At 39.9% G+C, this 21833-nt stretch overlaps 1 protein-coding gene across 6 annotated transcripts in view; it reads left to right on the top strand.

Annotated features, from left to right (window-relative positions):
- The window catches only part of Osbpl9 (oxysterol binding protein like 9), a 160555-nt gene that overhangs the window by 57614 nt on the left and 81108 nt on the right, over positions 1–21833 (top strand). For 5 of the 6 annotated variants that reach the window (XM_004639129.2, XM_004639128.2, XM_004639127.3 and 2 more), the window contains exon 3: positions 5365–5443. The exons of the other annotated variant lie outside the window; for it this stretch is intronic. In XM_004639129.2, coding sequence (XP_004639186.1) covers positions 5365–5443 — 79 coding nt within the window. The remainder of the gene's footprint in view (positions 1–5364; positions 5444–21833) is intronic. 6 annotated transcript variants of the gene reach the window in all.

Raw genomic sequence — 21833 nt, 5'->3', positions numbered from 1 at the left:
GGAGCCAGGAAATCCATCCAATTGGACAGGACAGTGGACCTCTAATTACTTTTTTTTCTCTCTTTACTTTTTGTTTGCTTTTTTTTTTTTTTTTTCTTTTTTTGCAGTACCAGGGATTGAACTCAGGACTTTGCGCTTGCCAGGCAAGCACTTATTCTACTGAGCTATCTCCCCGGCCCTTGTTTATTTGTTTGTTTGTTTGCGGAACCGGGGATTGGCTTCTTTGCTATTTGATACAGGGTCTATCTATGCAGTTTCAGGACCTGCACAGTGCACTTGGGTTCTGGGTCCTGCAGGGTATATGGTACTGGGGATTGAACTTGGGGCCTTGTGCTTGCCAAGCAGGGGCTTAGACTGCCGAGCCATTCCCCAGCCCTCTATTTACTTTCTTAATGGGCTCAAGTACTGATGAAACTTGAAAAGTTGACTATCTGAAACTAGAAAAAATCATGAGAGGTTGCTGTATAGGTCCATGTGTATCATGTTGACATAATGGGCCATAAAATGGCTTATCAAAGGCAGTTTGCTTTATTAGACATGTAAGAAGGTAGTAATGCACTTAGGTAAGGGAAGAGAAAGGATGTTGTAGTCAGAGGGAATGTGCAAAGATGTGGTGGGAAAGAAGTTAGGGTCCTGATCAGCCCTGTGCTGTTCAAGGGCAGAACTTGATGAGTTTAGATGGATAGGGAGGTGTGGAGGAGAACTCTAAGGACCTTGTAGCACAGTGACAAATTCACTGAACATTTCACCCTTGAGCGCAGAAGGTAGAATCTATCTCTTCATTATTGTTCTGGGCCATCAGGAATGATCCAGTGTTGTTCCAGGCAAATCAGATCATATATTCTTGTATGTGAAGGTGAAGTAGAGTAATTATATGTCCGCTAAGGAACGGAAAGATAAAATCTAGGCAAGAGGCTTGGGTCGTGGCTATATGGGAATGAGACAGAGGGGTCATTTGCTAAATAGGGGAACCTGTGGGATTGCAAAGGCTGTTATGCTGTTAGAGAGGGTGACAAGCACGTGTAAATGGAGCTGGAAAGAGTCAGCAGAGAGAGAGGTTAGGAATTGAGAACAGGTGACAAGGGATGAGCATAAGTAGTGACTGGATTTTAGGTAGAAGGGATCCCCTTTCTTGTATGACAGGCGAAAAGGAAGCAAGAGAGGTTTAGATGCAGATTGGGTGTTCAGGGTGGGAGGGCAGAGCAGAATGGGCGAGTCTGGGAAGTATTCAGTCTAGAGACACTGTTCATGCTGATAAGTGAATGTAGCAAGGTTACTGGAGACAAAGCCACTATATAAAATCAGTATACCAGTAACTGACAATTAGAAAATGGATTTTTAAAAGAGAAAATTGATTTTTGAGGAGGTATTTATAATAGCACATGTTGTGTTAAAGAAGACGGATACAAGGAAAAAAAAAAGCAATATGAGCCAATCTGTATAAAGTTCAAAGAATAAAATTCAAAGACAAAACTACTCTATAATGTTGAAATTAAGATTTGTGTTTACCTTTAAGATGGAGGGTAGGGTGAATGAGTAGGAGAGTTACAAGGGGAGGATGTATTTATTGATTTGTACATTTATGATTTTTGTATGTGTTATTTTTAGAAATAACTTTCCCCAAATAATATAGTATATGTAAAACCCTCAGCATAGTGCCTTGCTCATTGAGAATGTTTAATAATTGGGTCTGTCCACCATTCACTGTAGTTCTCTGTGATGTCAAGGTATAGAACGGTGTAGACTGGTAGAACTTTCTGTAATGATTAGAATGCTTTGTGTTTGTGCCATCCAGTTCCATAGCCACTAGCGTCAAGTGGCTGTTGAGCTTTTGAAGTATGGCTAGTGTGATAGGGACTGAGCCCAGGACCTTGCTCATACTGAGGAAGCACACACTGTACCACTGAGCCACACCTCCCTGTTATTTAAAAAATGTACTTTATTTTATTTAATTAAAATTTAATACTTACATCTGTGTAATGACTATTTCATTGAACAGTGCAGATCTAGGGTGCTACCATGGGAAATGAGTGGTTTTGATAAAAATGGCAGCGAAGTGGCTTTTGCACTGTACTACATCCCCAGCGGCCTCCTCCCCCGCATCTGATTTTTGGGTTTTTTTTGCAATTCTAAGGGTTGAACTCATGGCCTTTGGCAATGAGCTACATTTCTACTTCCTTTTTATGACTTTTCAAAAATGATCTTGCTAAGTTGCTGAATTATCCAGACTGGTCTCAAACTTGGCATCTTCCTTCCTCAACCGCCCGGAGTGCTGGGATTACAGGACTGCAGCACCACATTAATAGCTATGAAGTTTTTCTTTCTTAAATTAATTACTCTTGTGGTTTTTTTTTTTTTTTTGAGACAGAGTTTCACTATGTAGTTTAAGTTGGCTCTGAGCTCACTATGTAGCCCAGGCTAGCCTTGAACTTGTGGTGATCCTCCTGGCTCAGCCTCCCAAGTGATGGGATTACAGGCAGGTGCCACTACATGAAGCCCATCAAGTTTATTTTTAACAAATCAAGAAACTGACAGGAGAGAGTGTCAGATAATTGGATGTATGTACTTTGAAGGACTGTCAGGGTAATGGTAAGATTTGGTTGGAGTGGGAAGCTGTTAGCTAGGTTCCAAATTCCTCTATGAATTTTAGCCTCTAGGGAGAGGGGAGAAGTGTGTAATGTAGAAAAGAATACTTTCTTCTGTGTAGGTTATCAGAGTTACTTGGGGGAAATGATTCTGAAGCACAGTTTAGATATGAAAGGGTCACTAAAGAGAAAAGGTCTTGAGAACAAAGTGGTCAGTAGCAGCAATAAACACTTCAGAGAAGGTGCTGTGTGACAAATTAAAGAGTAAGGAAGTGATTTTAGAGGCCTGTCAGGGAGGTTTGGTGCAGTGAGCGGAAGCAGCTGAGATTGCAACAGTGGGTGAAAGATTTAGTATTGGCCACTTTTCAAAGAGCTCCTCTCTTAAAGCAGTAAGAGGGAAGCGGGGAGCTAGAGAGAGATAATGGGGCTTCATTATTTTTCCTCCCCCACAAATAGTGGGGAATTGAGCTGAAAGAATGATAAAAGTGAAATTGGTTGGTATTTTCTTCATTTTGTGGAATAAACTTTGAGACAGAGTACATATTAAGTCCCTGAGGTGGAGAAGGAAGCTGGGGTTGTAACAGTGGAAAATCTGTTGGGGGACTGGGGAGATAGCTCTGTGATCTAAGCACCTGCCTGGCAAGCCCAAGGACCCAAGTTTGATCCCTGGTACTGCATGCCGGCCCTCAAACTGGGCTTGGTGGTACACACCTGTAATCCCAGTGCTGGGGATTGAACCCAGGGACACTCTGGGTGACTGAGACAAGAGTACCACAGGCTTGAACCCAGCCCAGGTAGGTTAGCAGCTTCATGAAGGGATGGGGTATACCTGTGTGAAGACCCCTGGGTTCAATCCCTAGTAACACCCCGCCCCCCAACAATGTGGTTCAGGCTGGCCTTGAGTTTCCTTTGTAGTCCACGCTGGTCTTGAACTCAAAATGATCCTTCTGCCTCAGCCTCCTGAGTACCTGGATTACAGGCATGCACCACCATGCTGCACTTAAATGGATGGAATTTGGATAGAGGTGAGGTCCATCTGGATGAATAAATGTTTGACTCTATTACTTAGTATTTCTGGAATAAGAATAGCACCCCCTTTTCCCTCCATGTAGCCTTCTTTTTTATTTTTATTTTTATTTTTATTTTTATTTTTATTTTTATTTTTATGTATTTGGTACAGGGTCTCACTGAGCAGCTCAGACTTACAGTGATCCTCCTGTTTTCAGCCTCCCCAGCGCTGGAATTACAGGCATGCGCCACCATGCCCGGACTTGGTGGCTGGCTCAGCGCCCAGAGGCAGGGCTGGCGCAGCATGTGGTGCCGGGCATGTAGCCTTCTTTTACGTGATATTACTCCCCAACCCCCGGAGTCTTTTCACTTATTTTCAGGGTCTCTGGTTTTATATGTAGCATACTACCTTCTCATCAAGGCAGAACATTTGACTCATCCTATTTTCTCTCCAGAATTCTTAATATTCTTATTTCTTACGGACAGTGACCAGTAAACTCCCTAGTTTAGTCTCCTGTCGCTTCCCTTAGTTCCTGTTGTCTTCACAGTATACATATAGTTGAATATAAAAAAGTAAAGATTTCAAACTCCACAGCCAGGTATGGTGACACATGCCTGTAACCCCAGCACTTAGGAGGCTGAGGCAGGAGGATTGTTGTAAATTTGAGCCCAGTCTGGGCTACAAAGTGAGCTCAAGACCAGCCTGAACTGCATTGCTGGACCCTGTCTCAAAAAGACCAAACCCCCCACCAAAAACAAAACCAAAAATCCCTCAGGCTATCCATTTTATTAAAGTAAACAGCTTATAGAAAGTGAATTTTTTGTGCTTCTGGGGCTTGAACCTAGGGCCAGGCACATAATGGCAGTAGCTCTATCACTGAGCTATGTCCTCAGCCGCCAAAAATAATCAGTTCGTAAACCCAGTTCCTAGCCCTCTTCTCCCCTTATTCGGAGAGTTGTTCATGCTTTTCTTTTCTTTTTCTTTAACATGCCTATAATCCTAGCACTCAGGTGACAGAGGCAGGAAGATTGCTTTTGAGACCAGCTTGGGCTCCATAGCAAGACCCACTCTCAAAAAATCCCCCAAAACAAAACGAAACACAACAGAACACAACAACAGTAAGGACAGAAATGTACTGTGCACTTGAGTGCCATGTGTCAAATAAAGTAATTCTAGCCTTCTAAGAGCTCGTGGCAGTTCAGTGGGGGAGGCAGACGTATAAACAGATAATCATAATATAGTGGGAAACTGCAGTTTCACTGCAGTATACAAGTGCTAAGGGAGTATCTGGAAAAAGGAATTGGGCAGTATTTTGAAGCAGGTATCATCTGGCATTTCTGCACTAACAAGCATAACACAGAAAAAGCCTGATGAAAGCACCTGCCTTCTTGGGGCTTCACAACAACACAGGCAGGTGCACGTTTCTGATTCCCATTTTAGTGAGCAATTGAAAGTTCAGAAGGCTGAGTGCCTGGCTCTTCAGTGCAGCACAGATTCCAGGCTCCGCTTCTGTGTCTGTCCCTCCCCCTCCTGCCTCATCCCTGTCCTTTTATCAGGGCATAGAAAGTGTCTCTGCAGGGTACTGGCGTGTTCTGCCAGCCCCCTCCTTTCGTCCTTCCTCCTTAAGGAAGAAAAGCATCTCAGATTTCTCTTTGCTACCTAGCCTGCTTGCAGTGTCCTTGGTGCATTGAGTATTTCAGGGCTGTAGCAGTAGTGCATATTGCTGATGTCATCGTTTGCCTTATTGGGATTTTGCTCTTTGTTTCACAGGGAGCTGTGATTGGTATAGACGATGAGGACGACAGCACCTTCACAATAACTGTTGATCAGAAAACCTTCCATTTCCAGGGTGAGCTTAAAGAAGAGATTCTTTCTCTTCACAGTCCCAACTGCTTGTCTCCTTCTGTTTTAAGTTATTTGCCGAATGATTTGAATGGTTTTGAAACTGAACCTGCATGAACGCGTGCACAGGAATGTTCTGGATGAAGTGGTACTGCAGGTTAGGCAGGGATTTGTATCTGCAGTGGATACAGATCTATTTGAAATGACTGTGGATCTGGCGGCAATTGGAGATTAAAAATTTAAAGGATAAAAATCAGTGAAAACAGTAATGGGCTGCTGCTGCTGCTGGCTTGTGTTTACAGAAGGTTGCTCATCTTCTTTATCGAGGAGTGTGGTTCTGCTTCTGCATGAAGAGTCTAAAGACTGATTGCGAAGGTTGCAGTGTTTGTCCATGTAAAACTCCACATGTAAAGTAAATTGAAGCTAGTGCAGCCTTTTGCTTAAAGGTTTTGCTCTGCTTCAAGAACAAGTTTGCGCTCATTTCATCTGCATTTCTGTGTCTTGTCTGCCAGCCGTCATTTCTCTGCTGTTATCCTTTTTTATATTAATAACACCAATGCCATCTGCCACTGCTATGTTTCGGCATTGCATGCTATGGTTCACCGGTAGAAAGGGTAAGGTGATGCTCGTTTTCATTGCGTCTTGCTTTGAAACCTTTAAACCTGCAGATACAAGTACTTGTTACTGGCCTCTCACCCGTTAGGAGTATCCGTTAGTTTTAATACCAATGTTCTTGTTATTGTACCAGTCCAAAATAACTTCTATTTTATGTTTAAAACAGTCCAAAAAGCTCAGAGATGAGAGAATTTGGAAATATTAGTGCTTTTCTCTGTCAATGTATTGCCTTTATAGATGCAAGGTATATTAAGGTGAATAAATACTAAATTTATATCTTAGAAATGGTTTGGTAATGAAGACTAAGAATGTGTTATATGGAATATTCAGACAGCTGTTGTTCTTTTGTGCAAGAACAGTATTTTGTAGTTATTTTTCTTCATTATCTTGCTTAAGAAATGGACATAGAAATGAAAGATGCAGCTTACGTATGAGACAACCAGCTTTACAAGCTCGTGCAAGACAGACCAGCATAGTCAATAGTGAATAGTGATACTCTCAGTTCTTTCTGGTTATCTTGATGATATTTATTGTTCGTTAATATTTATTCAGAGCTGCTTAAACAAGGATGCTTTCCCTGAAAAATTTCACTGCATTTAGCTTTATGAAACATTTTTAATCATGTGGTAAATCTCCAAGTCCTTATTGCTAGGTTCAGTGTGTAATGCTGTATATAACCCACACAGTGGAACTCTTTACTTGAATGAAGTTGAATACTTTAGTGCATTTCAAGTAAGAGCTGCTGGATGCAGATGCAGGCTGCAGTATGGAAGTCTGTCCTCTGCAGTCACCAAGGCGGCACCTCTTCTGAACTTCAGAAGCTGTGCTCTTCGCTTGTTTAAAGGAGAAGAGATTTGGTTTCCTAGGGCAAAGGCATCTACACCTTCAGATTTGTTTTTAAAGTATTTATGTTAAACTGATCTCCCCTTTAATATTCCCATGTTTATGTGACTTGCTTATAATATGACATTGTTCATTAGAACAATTAACTCATTGTTCTAATGAATAATGTCTTATTTAAATAAGGATAAATGAGAGTTAACATATTTTTTAAAATGAAGTTTTAGTTCTGAGGTGGTCTCATGATTTTTTTTTTTTTTTAAATCTCTTTGAGACAAGGTCTCTCTATGCAGTCCAGGCTGGCCTTGAACTCATTTTGTAGCCCAGGTGGGTCTTTAACTTACAGTGATCTTGCTTCAGCCTCCCAAGTGCTGGGATTACAGGTGTGCAAGATGATTTTAGGATTTTTGCTACAATAGTTATGAGAGTTTTCGGCACCATGAGAGCCGACTTCTGCAAAGAGCTCGATTAATACCCTGTTTACTCCTGTTGGCACTAATGGGAGCTAGTTCACATTTACCGATCCTTATTCAGAAACTCGTTGGCAAATTTGGTTTAAAACGTTTTGAGTGTCTGATAAATCTTAAAATTCTTAATGAGACTGGAAAACAGATTTTGATTGATAGACATTAGCATATATTTAAATGTGTTAAAATGTTTTTTAATGAATTAATCATTTTGTGGTACTGGGAATTTAATGCAGGGTCTTTGAGGCAAGGGCTGTACCACTGAGATAGTTCCCCACTCCTAGTGTTGTGAATTAAATTTAAGGCACTCCAGTACTAAGCTACATCTCCCACTTCTCTCTCTCCCTCCCTCCTTCTCTCCCTCTCTCTCTCTCTGTTATTGAGAAAAGGTTTTGTTGTGCAGTTTAGGCTGGCTTTGTACTATAGCCCAGGCTGGCCTCCAAACTCATGGTGATCTTCCTGCCTCAGCCTCTCAAGTGCTAGGATTACAGGGGTGTGCCACCACACCTGGCCTCGGCCTTTTTTATTTTTTATTTTAAGATTGGGTCTCACAGAAATGGCCAAGCTGGGTTATAGTTGTGAGTAATGGCCATAACTGAGGTGATAGGTGTGCAGCTACCCACCTATCCTTATATACCTGAAATTTCTAAAGCAGGTGATGCATCTTCAAACTAAATCTACAATCAATGTTTTTTTTCAGGGGGGTTGCAAGGTTGGACCTTGCACTGAGGGGGATTGGGGAAAGAGTGTGTGTGTGTGTGTGTGTGTGTGTGTGTGTAAATATTAAAGTGGCCAGAACAAGACTCAGTAGATGTCTGAGGTGTCTTTTGGTAAAAGAGCTGACGTAGTGAAAAAGGCACAAGCTATGCAGCTATGGCTGTGTTAATGAATGGAGAAGCATTTCCCTCCACGCAGGGGAAATAAGTACAAAACAGTGTTTCTGTCATGCTTGAAGAGCAGCAAGGAGACGACTTCTGGTGGGAGTGCAGCTGAGGCTGGGGAGAGCTGTGGGAGATGAGGTCCACAAGGCAACAGGGAGCCAGGTTACATGAAGTCTTTCTAATAAGGATGTCATATTTTACTGAGAGGGAAGGCCAGTAGAGAATGTTGCCTAGAAGAGCTGAATATGTTTCATGTAAAACACAGAGGGGCAAAGAAGGGAAACTAGGAGGTTGTTGAAAACTAAAAGAGAGAGTAGTGCTTCCCACGTGGCAGCGGTGTGGGCAGGGAGGTTGTGAGAAATGGTCCAGTTGTGTGCATATTTCTGATCAACAGTGACATATAGCATAAAACAAAATACATACATTATGTAATTCACTGAGTGTTGACAAGTTTACTGGTGACTGGCACCACAATTAGGATGTAGAACATTTCTACCACTCCAAAGGATTCTTTGAAGTCCATTTTAGTCAGTTCCCATTCCCAGTCCTTGGCCCCAGGCAATCACTGAACTGCTGTCATTCTAGATTAGGATTTTCATTTGAGGAACTTCATACAGGTGGCACCATACAGTATGTGTTTGCTTTCATTGGCTTTATTTTAGCTCAGAATGATGTTTTTAAGATTCATCCATGTGTTGCATGTATTAGTATTTCCATTTATATAGCTAAGTAATGTTCTGTTGTATGACATATTCTGAAGGTGAGCGGTAGCATATAACAGGAAGACAAGTTGAAGTTGGCAGCAGGATTTTTGGTTTGAGTAACAAGAATGCAGTTGTGCACTGAGGTGGAAGATGGGAGGAGGAGCATGGGCAGCGGGTCAGGCTGCCCACTGTGGACGTGCTCATTCTTCAAGCTTCAACTATGCACTGGGCTGCCCAGTGGAAAAGTTACCTGGGGAGCTGGAGTGTGGAGTTCAGGGGGAAAGTTTGGGCCAGAGAAGTAAATATGGGGCACCACTGGCATATAGATGGTATTTATAACTATGAAAATTTGGAAACAGTGTAGAAAGAAGAGGTCTGTGTACTGTGCATTGGACACTTGAACATTTATTCAGAGGGGATGAGATAAAGCAGAACCAGCAAAAGAGACTGAAAAGAAACAAGCAGAAGGAAGAAAATAAATGAATGTAGTGGTCTGGCTCAGCAGCGCTGTCAGTGCTGTGGGCAGACCATGTGAAATGAGGACAGGATATAATAAAGAGGAGTTCAGCTGAGTGTGGTGGTAGGTGCCTGTAATCCCAGCACTTGGGAGGCTGAGGCAGGAGAATCATGTGAGTTCAAGACCAGCCTGGGCTACATAGCAAGACCCTGGCTCCAAAAAGAATAAAAGGAGCCAGCAAGATAGCTCAGCAGCATGAGCCCCTGCCTGGCAAGTGTAAGGTCTCAAGTTTGATCCCTGGTACTCAAAACAGAGAAGGAGGGAGGGCGATAGGGAGAGAGGGAGGGAGATAGATAGAATAAAAAAGAAAAAACAATTAGTTCATTGATAACCTTGAGAAGAGTGATTTTAGGACTGGAGATGTGGAGGGTTCCCTCAGCTTCTGCTGTAAGGGGAAAGTTAGAATAGTAGCAATAGCTAAAGTGGAAAGTAACAGCCAAGGAGTTTCCTAGGGATCTGCTTTTTTTTTTTTTTTACCGGGGATTGAACTCAGGCCCTTGCGCTTGCCAGGGAAGCACTTATTCCACTGAGCCATCTCCCTGGCCCCTTGCTTTTTTTTTTTGCGGAACCAGGGATTGAACTCAGGCCCTTTCTCTTGCCAGAGAAGCGCTTATTTTACTGAGCCATCTATCGCCCCAGCCTGTTTTTTAGGACAAGAGAAGTAATATCATACATTTTTTATGTTGTTGATGGCAGTTCAGTAAATAGGTTTTTAAAAAAATGTATTTAATAGAGGGTCTACAGGGTCTCACTACACAGATTGATCTTGCAGTGATTCTCCTGTTTTTCAGCCTCTCAAGCACTAGGATTAGAGATTTACACCACCAATCCCAGTCTCAATCACCATCTCAGAACGGCACACTGGGGATCAAACCCCGGTCCCTGTGTCTGCCTAAGCAGGTGCTTTATTTAATCCACAGAGCTATCTGGCCAGCCATGGAAGTTGTTAATACAAGAGAAAAAAGGGAGAACTATTGGATCAGTGTCTAGGACAAGGCAAAAAATGGGACCTAAGGCACAGGTGAGGGCCTTGCCTTTGGCTGGGAGCACAGGCAGGCAGGCAGGCCATCATCCATGGTGAGACAGCTGGTGGAGCCCAAAGGGAGTAGAGTGTGGTGATGGGGAAGCCAAGTGGGATGGTGATTGCTTGGGAATGGAAGGTGAGATAGTGTTGAGTGTTGGCCAGAAGTAGAGCAGTCTGCTGCAGAGCAGAGTGGTGCAGACCTCTTACTTTTGAGGACACATAGATTATGGTAGCTGAATCTGAGCTGTAAGTGGAGGTTTGTTGTCCTCAGCCTATTACTTTAGGTGCAACTAGAGGCAGAAAAATCTGCCTGCCCAAAGGCTAGGCTGATGTGTGAATGAGAGAAGGGCAAAGCTAGATATAAAGATAGATGTGAACTTGCAGTTTGAGGGCTGGTATCCCAGTCAAAGGGGGAGCTGCTGTTTCATTCTAGATACAGGCTTTTGGTCATATTTGCTTAGTGTTGCCAGATTGCCCACTTTTTTTCAGTTTTGTTTCTTTTTTTGAGACAGGGTCTTTTTATGTACTTTTAGGCCAGGCTTGAGTTTACTATGTAGCCCAGGCTGGCCTTGAACTCATAGCAATTCTCCTGCCTCAGCCCCCTGAGCACTGGAATTTCAGATGTGTGCCACCATGCCCAGTTTATGCCCACTTTTTTCAAGAGACAACTCTTTGAATTGTTTTTTTTTTTTCCCCATGGAGTTGAGTATGTATATGTGAAATTTTCAGAGATAAAAACGGTAAGCACAGTATATGTATGGGGTAATTTAAACCATTGAATTTTCAATCTTCGGTTAAAGCCATGGAGAGAGGACAAAATGAGAGGAGAGTTAAAGATTAAACTTTATAGAACTGCCAACTGGCATAAGATTGTGTTTGTAGATACTGGGTTTTGTTTTGTTTTGTTTTGTTTTGTTTTAGTACAGGGTCTACAGGGTCTTACTATGTAGATTGGACTTGTAGTGATCCTCCTGTTTTCAGCCTCCCAAGTGCTGGGATTACAGGCATGTGCCACCACACCCAGTCTCAGTAGTTGTCTCAGTACGCCCAGGGACGGAACAAACCCTGGTCCTTGTGTCTGCCTAAGAAGGCACTTTAGTCCACTGAGCTATCTGACCAGCCCTAATGCAAGTTTTATTGAACTTACTGTTTTTGTTTGTTTTTTGGAGATAGGAAGAGAACCCAGGGCCTTGAACATGCGAGGCAAATGTACCGAGTTACATTCCAGGCCTGAGATTACTGTGTTTGTAGATCAAAAGTAGTCTTATATCAGCAGTTCATATTAGTGTACCTTAATAGGAGACAAGATAGTCTACAGAGTTCATATTAATAGTTGAGAAGATTCAGTTATTTGACTTTTAAAATTTTTTTGGTCTTTTTGAGATATGGTCTTGCTCTGCAATTTTGGCTGACCTTGAACTCATTTTGTAGCTCAGGCTGGTCTCAAACTTGCAATGGTGCTCCTGCCTCAGCCTCCCAAGTTCTGGGATTACGCCACCACATCTGCCTTAGTGTATACCACCACATCTGCCTTAGTTATTTGAATTTTACCTTCAAATAAAATTATGCCAAAAATAAAAATAAAATTATACCTATCTTATTTAGTATGTGCAATGATTTATAATGTTATTGATGGTATATATGGGATAATAATGATAGCAAATATTTGTTAAATATTTGCTTTATACTAGGAACTGTTGAACACTTTACTTTATTAAGTCATGTAGTTCTCACAAACTACTCATGATTTCATGAAATAGGTTCTATTATTGTTTCGGTTTTATTGAGAAAGAAAGTGGGGGCCACAAACACACAGCTAATATGAGATAGAGCTGGACATTAAGTACGGTTGTACTTCAAGGCCATTCTCTTTTAGCTGTTGACAAAAGTTCTTGAAGAGGCTTGTTTATAATGAGTTTATAATACCAGCAAAGGAATTAGTGTAAAATGTAAAGAACTTTAAATAACAGTGTGGTTTGGTGAAAACGTAAAATATATGTCAATGATATTAATGTTCTGCACAATCCATTATTAGTTGAAACAGTAGAAGTAATGGTGCCAGTAGCAATAGCTACGTATGCTACTGAATGTCTGCTGTGAACCAAGCACTGTTTAGCAGGCATTGGAAACAATTTACATAACTTCCAGTGTGGTAGTTTTACTTCTGCTGGTAGAGCTGCACTGGAACTCATGACTCCACTGCCTCCTATGCAAATTCTTGCCACCCTCCTCCCCTTGCTGTCTCAGAAACTGGGAGTGCACCTCTCTAGTGATTCTGATATGCTTTAACCTTTGACAGTGTGAGTCTGGATTCACAGCTTTTGTATCTTATTCCAGTTTATTCTCTTAACAGCCCGCTGCATTGGACACAGTTAACTCTGAATTTATATAGAGAAGGGAGACTGGCCGTGAGCTTAGCCTCTTTCTGTGACCCAGTCTATATACCAGGATCCTCTTGCTTTAATCAAAGCTGGCAAGGGAAAAATTTTTAGAGAAGATTAGGGATGTATATGTGGTTAATTCTTCATTATGTAATCCTTTTCTGTCACTTTACTTAGGTCATCCTTTAAGACAAATAGTCTCCAGAATAATTTTATATATGTAATTTGTTTATAAATTTATTTGTGCATACTTTATTTATTTATTTATTGGCAGAGCTGAGGATTGAACTCAGACCCTTGCCCTTGCCAGGGAAGCACAGTCATCTCCCTGACCCCTTGTGCATACTTTAGAGTAGTAAAAATTTCCTACTTTTTTTTCTTTTTGAGGGATTGAACTCAGTGCCTTCACAGTGACCTATCCTTCTTCATTTTATTTTGAGACAGGATCTTTGTAAGTCACTAAGTTGCCTAGGTTGGACTCAATTTGTGCTTTTCCTGCCTCAGCTCCATGAGTATTATAATTATAGGTGTTTACTATCAGGCCCAGCTGATAGTACATTTCTAAATGTTAAAAAAGAAATCTGGGATCAGTGGTGAGGGAAGGACAGGTAGGTGAAGGAGTAGTAAAAATGATTAAAATGTGATACATATGTGTACCAGTTCCTTACAATGAGTATAATTATAGATTGCAAACATATACTAAGAAATGATATTTAAATTAAAAGAACTTGCAGGGGGCTGGGGAGGTGGCTCAGTGGAATAAGCGCTTCCCTGGCAAGCGCAAGGGTCTGAGTTCAATCCCAGTTCCGCAAAAAATAAATAAATAAATAAATAAAAATAAAAGAACTTGCAGGAACTAAGTCTCTGTCTATCTTTTTCTCTCTGTCTCTCTCTCAGTCTCTGTCTCTGTCTCTCTGTCTCTGTGTGTGTGTGTATGTGTGTGTGTGTGTGTGTGTGTCTGTCTGTCTGTCTGTCTGTCTGTCTCTCTTTTTCACATAACATTTTGTCATGTAGTTAAGGCTGACACTGAACTTACTTTGTAGCCCAGGCTGGCCTTGAACTCAGTGATCCCCCTACATCAGCCTCCTGAGTGGTAGGATTACAGGTGTGCACCACCACACAGTTGGCAGGAACTAAGTTTTAATGAGGTTTTTTAATGTGGTTGGTATAATAACCATCTTTTAAAAAACTCAGTCCATTAGAGCTTTCTCATTTATTACAATGAAGATGTACTAGAAATAATACAGTATTTGATATTATGGTGAATGCAAGTTTTTAATTCAGAAAAGTTATGAATTTGTGAATAGTCATGTTTAAACAACAGTTTTCCTCTATTTTAAATCATTCTGTGTTGACTCTTCTTGTACATAAATCTTTAACCAAATCTTTGATTAAATTAGGATAAATATTTATAAAATAAATATATTCCCAAGTTAACTGTGCCAGCTCTAACTTCATTGCTCTTCTCTCTCCTGAGCAGAAGAGCATGATGCTTCCTGTTGTGATAGTGTTTTCTGTATTTTCATGGTGTCTGGTGCCTGATGTGTATCATGGTTGAAGCTTGCCATGGGGCAGAGGCCAACTGAGGCGAGTGAACTTTGAACTATGATGCAGGTGAGAAGAGACAGGAGTGAATGTTGGTGAGAGGCCTGAAATGATCAGATCTGGCGGAGTTGTGGGGAGCTGAGGCACCTGGCCATATGAAAGCCTGGGAATGTTCCCTATGTGACTTTAAAGGACCAGGAGTCAGATATTGACCTGTGTCCTGTCTCATTTTATTCCTGTTCTGACGCCGTGTTCTTCTATGTCAGCTGAGGGAGTATTTTCAGGTTGTTGAGGGAAACAAATTTAGACATTTTCTCACATATGTGCATGTGCAAGGAAGCCTTGCTCTAAGAAGACTAAGAGCCTAAGAACACCTGTACTGGTGCGAGCATAGTGACTTGGTGTCAATATAGTGAATGCGGAGTCAGTGACATTTCACAGTGTCTAGGTTGTGTTTTACAAGAAGAGGTTAAAGCTTGTGAGAGATACTGGAATTCTGTCTAAGCTTACATTGTAGCCTGGTTCTGGGAATATGCTTTTTATGAAAGAAAGAAAGACAAAAATATTTTATTAGCAGCTCACAGCTAAATATAGATGAAGAAGGAAGTAGCATATTGCTATCTCTGTGAGCTAAGCAGAATTCTTTGGAGAGAGACTCTGGAGGTCAAAGAGAAATGCCTTCATTATATTTTTCCTTGAAGACAATATTTGGAGGACTGGATCTGTAGCTCAGGGGTAGAGCTCCTGCCTAGCGAGTGCGAAGCCCTTGGTTTCATCCCCAGCACTGTAGCAAAAGAAAAAAAAATTGGATATTGTTTTTTACCTTTGGTCTAAGGGGCTTCTTAGTGTATAAAGAACAGCTATTTGGAAAACTCTTAAGCATCTCTCACTTAATGTGAATCAATCTTTACAATTTCTTAGATGTGGTTTGGTCACATTGTTAGGCCACATCTGTTTCAGCCTTGTTTACCTCAGAGGCAAACAAGAGGAATGGACTAGCAAATTCTCTTTGTTCTTAGAGATAGATGTGTGTTATTTGTATTGTTTTTGTTTCCCCCTAAAATTTCTAACAGGCAATAATTTTTTTCTTGTTTTTTGATTAACTTGATTGTATGACTTCATTCTTCTTTTCTGAAGAACCTGTATCCTTGGTAATCAGTGGAAATTACTTTTGCAGGTCTGTATTTTTCCTCATGAACTGAAATATGGCTTTAGCATTTGCTCTCTCCCTTCACCAGAGTATGCTACTGATATATTCTGCCTTATAATTTTTCCTAAGAAGGGAATAGCTTTTAGGAAGATATACCTGAGTATTCCTTGTTAATTAATTCAGTAAAATTTATAAAAATAAAGGTTTTGAAGAGGTCAGGCTTACCAAATACCTGGATTAATTGAATTGGACATTTCAAACCCAAAATAAAACTTTTGACATTTTGCCTCTTCTATCTATTCTGTTTTTTCTCTGGTGTTCTGTTTTGTGGAACACCACTTCCATGTCTCTAGTTAAATGATTTGAAGCTTTCTTTTTCCCCTACTTTGGTATTCCCAACATTCCCTTTATATCCAAGGCACTGTGTGCGTTGGAGTCTATCTCTTCTCTGTCCCCTACTTCATCACTTCTTACCTTCACACTTTCTGTAACCCTTTTAAGTTTCTCGCCTCCCCCCCCTTTTTTTGTTTTCTGCTCTGCAAAAGCACTGTCCTTATTAATGTCTGTGAGAGCTCACCAAAACCATCTATTCCTAACAGTTTCCTACCTCCCTCCCCATCTTCCAGAAAATCTTGATTCTTGCCAAGTTCAAAGAATAGTGGGCCTCTAAAATTAAGTCTTCTTTAAAACCTTTCTAAAGTCATTAGAAAACATTTTCTACAGGAGCTAAAATTACTGGATATGTAAATATCAGTTTGTTGATTCATTCACTCGACATAATTTGATGTAGAAGCCTTGTAATTATGAAATTAATTGAAAAGTATCCATTATGGTGGTTTCCATGTGGTTTCCATTGACTTCTTCAACTGAATCCATGTCCATTTACCCAACAGAATGCAAACTCTGTGAAGATTCACAGTGTTGTCTCAGGTAGTCAAAGCAGAAGTTGTGGGGGAAAAACACTTCGTAAATATTTGCTTGTTTTGACAATTTTGGAGACTTGAGCTAAAACTACTAATGAACTTTTGAAGGAGCCAATATATGGCAGCTTTAAAAGGCTGTAAAACAAAAATAATAATTTCTTAGGAAATCTAGCCTGCTTTTAGACTCCAGATATAAAAATGAAATCCTTCAGTGAATAATGAAAACAATGGATAATCATTCCTTATTCAACAAATATTTGCCTGACATCATCCTAGAGGCTTGGAATATGTTAATAAAACAAATAAAGTTCCTTGCCTTTGTGGAGCTTAAATTCCAGTGGCGGGAGACAGACAATAAATGATAAACATGAATAAATCATGAGTTAGAAGGGATGGATATGGGGCTGGAGAGATGGCTCAGTGGTCTAAAGCACCTACTTGGAACAAGCTTGGCAAAGCACAGAGACCGCGGTTCGATCCCCCAGCAACACATGCCAGCCAGCCCCGCCCCCTGGTGGGCTGAGCTGGCCACACACACACACACACACACACACACACTAAATAAATGTTAAAAAAAAATAAATAAAGTTTGAATCAGCATCTTGAAAAAAAAAAAAAAGAAGGGATGGATAAGTACAATTAAAAAAAAAAAAAACCAGTAAGGGCCAGGGAGATAGCTCAGTGGCACAGCGCCTGCCTGGCAGGCGCAATGTCCAGAGTTGGATTTCTTGTACCTCCCACCCCTCAAAAAAGGCAGGATAACAGGAATTAGGGATGACTGGTGAGGGGCCAGACTTTAGTAAATGGTAGTCAGATGATAATCACTTGAGCAAACAACAGATTATCATTTGTCCTGTACTGACAGGACAAATGTTAGGCTTTAAGAATTAAGAAAATGTGGGTCAGATTCCATTTTTCACCTTACAGAGCACACTGCTCTCTAAGCAAAGGAAGGACAAATACCTTCAAACAACCTGGAGCACTGTAGTGTTACAGATACTTTGGTAGAAGTATACACAAGGTATAATGAGGCATACAGACCTTTACAATCTGCGTTCACCTCTGTTCTTACTATGATAAGCAGTTCACTTAAACCATGACGCTCATACCCTTTGGATACCAAAACATTGGTTTATATTTCTTTAGACTTGATTATATGAATCGGTCATGCTCTCTCCTGCTACTTCATTACTTAAAAAAAAAAAAAAAGCTTCTGGCTACTCAGCATGTCTAAACTTGTTCAAAATTATAGTCAGCTGCACCCTGAACCACCTAATTATCTAAGTGGAATGTTTTTATTTCTCATTCTTCCAGCTTCATGTACTTACCACAAATACATAATGAGCAAGGCACTGTAGAGTGTCTAAGGCACAGTGATACACCAAAGCTGACTGATAAAATTATGTTTTTTAGAAATTTATGTCTTAGTGGAAGAGGTCAATAAACAGTGAAGATGTTACATGTGTTATATACCAGCAGTTCTCAAACTTGTTGGTATAAATATCTTTGAACATTTTAAAATTATATGAAGACTCCAAACAACTTGATTTTATGTGTCTATCAATAGCTACCAATTTAGAAATAAAAACAGATTTTAAACACTTATTTAAAAATAGCAATAGTGGGCCTGGGAGATAGCTCAGCAGCATAAGCGCTTGCCTGGCAGGCTGAAGGTTCTGAGTTCAATCTCTAGTACTGGAAAAAATAAAAAAGTGATAGGGAATTCATTTTCATTAATAATATTCTAAAAAATAATAACAAAATAACTTTTCGCAGTCCCCCTTCCTGAAAGAGTGACATCATCTTACGTGTTTGCAGTTCTGTTCAATGTGAAGATAGCTAGATGCTCACATCTACTTCTACATTAAACTATGTGTTGGTGTGATGGAAGTCGTACAGTAGTTTTTTTTTTTTTTTTTTTTTTTTTGTGTGTGTGTGTATATGTGAGTACCTTATATTGTTTCCATGTAAGTAGGTATTGTTGGGAATTAGGAGTTACAAGTAATCGCTTCCCTAATAATTCTCTCTGGCTCATTGTTTATTGTATTAGTAGAACTGTTTTCTTTTAGGGCTATATGTAATATAGCCTAATGGTTTTGATTTGTTTTTGCTGCGCTGGTTATCTAATAAAGGTCTTACACCTTTATTAGCAAGTGCTATTATAGAATTTTATACTAAAATCTATAACATACCGATGTTTTAGCATGTGTTAGGTGGGTATCATGGTCAATGTATAATTGTGTTGATTGTAACCCTCATAACAACTTGATAATGTCTAGATACTGTTATTAGATCTATAAGAAATATTATCATTCTTGGATTATAGATGACAAAATTACAGCTAATAGAGTTTAAATAACTTGCAAAGCTAGGAGTCACATGAGAGTTGGGACCTAAGAGACAGCCCTGTTAGCTTGTTCAAGAGATACTGATAAAGCAGTAGTTTTGTGGGGGTTGGGGTGGCAGACAGCAATATTTTCAAAATTGGATTTCAGTGCATTAGTAGATTGTGAATTCTATTAAGTGGGTCCAAATCAGCATTTTTAAAAAGCGATGTACAGCAGAGGGAACATCCATGTATGTTAAGGAGCAAGCGTTTTGTGAAGCTAATGTTCTGGTGTTTTAGATGTGTTTATATATATTTATATATATGTATATGTACTTACTGTATATGTGAACTGGGTCATGCTATAAAATGCATTATTGTGAACCACCATCAAATAAAATTTAGAATCCACTAACAATAGAGGATATAAAACAAGCTTGAAAATGTGCTGTAGAGAACTGGTACATGTTAGAGAAGAAAATCTAGACTAAACTGAAAGTATAAATAATAATATTAAAAGAGAGGGTGAATCTGTCTGTATGTTTGGGTAAAGTAATTAGACAGGTGCTTAAATTTTCTAATTAACTCATTAAATCAGGCCCTTAAGAATCAGATCCATTCAGAATTAGTATGGCTTTGATACTACTTCTAGAGAGCTGCCTCTGCAGATAGTTTGTGAATTGTCTATATCATTATTGTATTTTTCCCCCTATGAACAGGTAATTTGTTGTGATTGAATAATAACCCTACACCTTATTGGTACTTTATATATGCAATGCTATTTTTCCTATCAGATCCAGTAGGGCAGAAGTTTGTTTACTGATACACAGGAGAATAGGAGAAGGTGGTCTCTCTTAGTCATAGTAGTAGAATCTTACATTTTCAGCTGGATGATTTTATTTAAGCCTCCAATTTTAGGTGCACAAATAAATACTTAGATGTTGTTAGACAACATAGCAATGTCTTCTGAGCTCTGTCTTCTTATGCATAGCATCAGAAATTCACAGTAATTTGCTACCTGTCTTTGCCTTCTGTCTTCTCTACTTACGATACCTCCCCTGTCTCTGCCATTCCTTCTCTCCTTAATCCATCCCCATCCCCATTCTGACTTTTAATTTCTACTCAATCTTTAAAATTCAGAGGGCCGGCAGTTTAGCTCAGCAGGCTAAGCACTTGCTTAGGTAAGCGCAGGGGCCAGGGTTTGATCCCTGGCTCTGCATGCTGCACTGGCCCCGCCCCCAGGTGCGCTGAGCTGGCGATGGAGTCTGGGCGTGGTGGCATGTGCCTGTAATTCCAGCACTTAGGAGGCAGAAATCAGGAGGATCACTGTGAGTCTGGGCTGTGTAGTGAGACCCTGCACCAAAAAAAAAAAAAAGAAAATTAAAATTCAGATCTCATCTCCCTGCCTTAAAACCTTTCTTAAACTCACTTCCATAAACACCCCCTAGGGTGGGGCTTATTTCATTTTCTTTATAGTTAGAGATATTTGTATTCATTTAAAGAAGCTTTATTCTACCCCAAATGTATGAAAATAGCCTCATATTTTACCTTCTGGAACCTTTATTGCTTTCAAATTTAGCAGTTAAGAATGACTTCTAATTGAGTTTTGTAAATAGTACATATGAAGTAGGGCCAGATTTTACCATTCTCCAATGTTATTCTTGCACCATTTATGGAAAGATATTTCCTTACTGCACATCAGTGCCACATTTGTAATAAACCAAGTTTACATATACATGAATGATCCTATTTTTGGGCTCTGATCTGTTTCATTGGTTTCTTTGTTTGCTTATTTATTTTTAAATGTGTTTAGTACAGGGTCTATAGGGTCTCACTACACAGATCGGACCCTAATGATCCTTCCTGTGTTTCAGCCTCCCAAGTGCTGGGATTACTGGTGCATGCCACCACGCCCAATCCTATTAACTGTCTTAGCAAGCCCCAGGGCTGGGGCCGTCATGGCAGTTTATTGGTTTATTATCCCTGGTCCAATGTCACATTTCTTTTACTATTGCATTATAATATAACTGTATTTTTGGTAGAGGTTTCTCTCTTTCCAAGTTTTCTTGTCCTATATTTTGCATTGCTATAAAAGTTTTAGAATCAACTGTCAAATTTTACAAATTTTTGAGGGGCCAGGGAGATAGCTCAGTAGAATAAGAGCTTGCCTGGCAAGTACAAGGCAAGTTCAATCTCAGAGTTCAATCTCTGGTTCTGGAAAAAAAAAAAAAAAAGCATTGCATTTAATTTATAGACATTAAGTGAATTAAATTTAATTATCATTATAATATTCAACCTTCTACTCCATGAATATGCTATTTCCATTTATTTAGGTTATCTTTTTTTTTTTTCCCCCGAGTATTGGGAATCAAACTCTGGAAGTTGTGCTTGTCAGTCAGGCCCTTAGACCACTGAGCTCTCACCCTGGCCCCGATATTTTATTCTTCTCATGGGATTTCAATTTGTCCTGTTAGTATTAAATGTTTCTTCTGGTCATTTCATTAAGCATTTGCTGACCTTGTCAAGTTTTATATTTTTCTCTGCTTCTTTAATATGCTGTGAGAAAGCATTTTGAAGTTGAATAAATGTCCCATCTTTAAAATCAGGCTTTCACCTTGTGCATATTGATAGGGACTCCTGTTTTCTTCAGTGAGTTATAATTTGCTACTCTTTTTGGTGAGGGGTGTGTTTAAATTGTCCTCAATTTGGCTAGTAGAATCCCTTTTAAGGATGACTTCTATTTCATTTTGACATGGCCCTGTCATTTTTTATTTTGTTTCCTGGTGCAAAAAGATACTTTTTTAATTAATTAAGTTTATTGGTACATTTTAGATATACATAATGATCACATTCATTATAAGGAATTTGTACCTGTACATGATGTATCTTGATTCTTTTTCCCCCATTGTCCTACCCTCCCTTTAACCCCTCTTCCCCTCTTACTTACAAAATCTTCATTTCTTTTATTTTATTTTATTTATTTATTAGAGAGAGAGAGAGAGAGAGAGAGAGAGAGAGAGAGAG

The sequence above is a fragment of the Octodon degus genome, unplaced genomic scaffold (genome assembly GCF_000260255.1).
Source record: "Octodon degus isolate 3935 unplaced genomic scaffold, OctDeg1.0 scaffold00107, whole genome shotgun sequence".
NCBI lineage: Eukaryota > Metazoa > Chordata > Mammalia > Rodentia > Octodontidae > Octodon > Octodon degus.
This window is presented reverse-complemented; position numbering and strand designations above follow the sequence as displayed.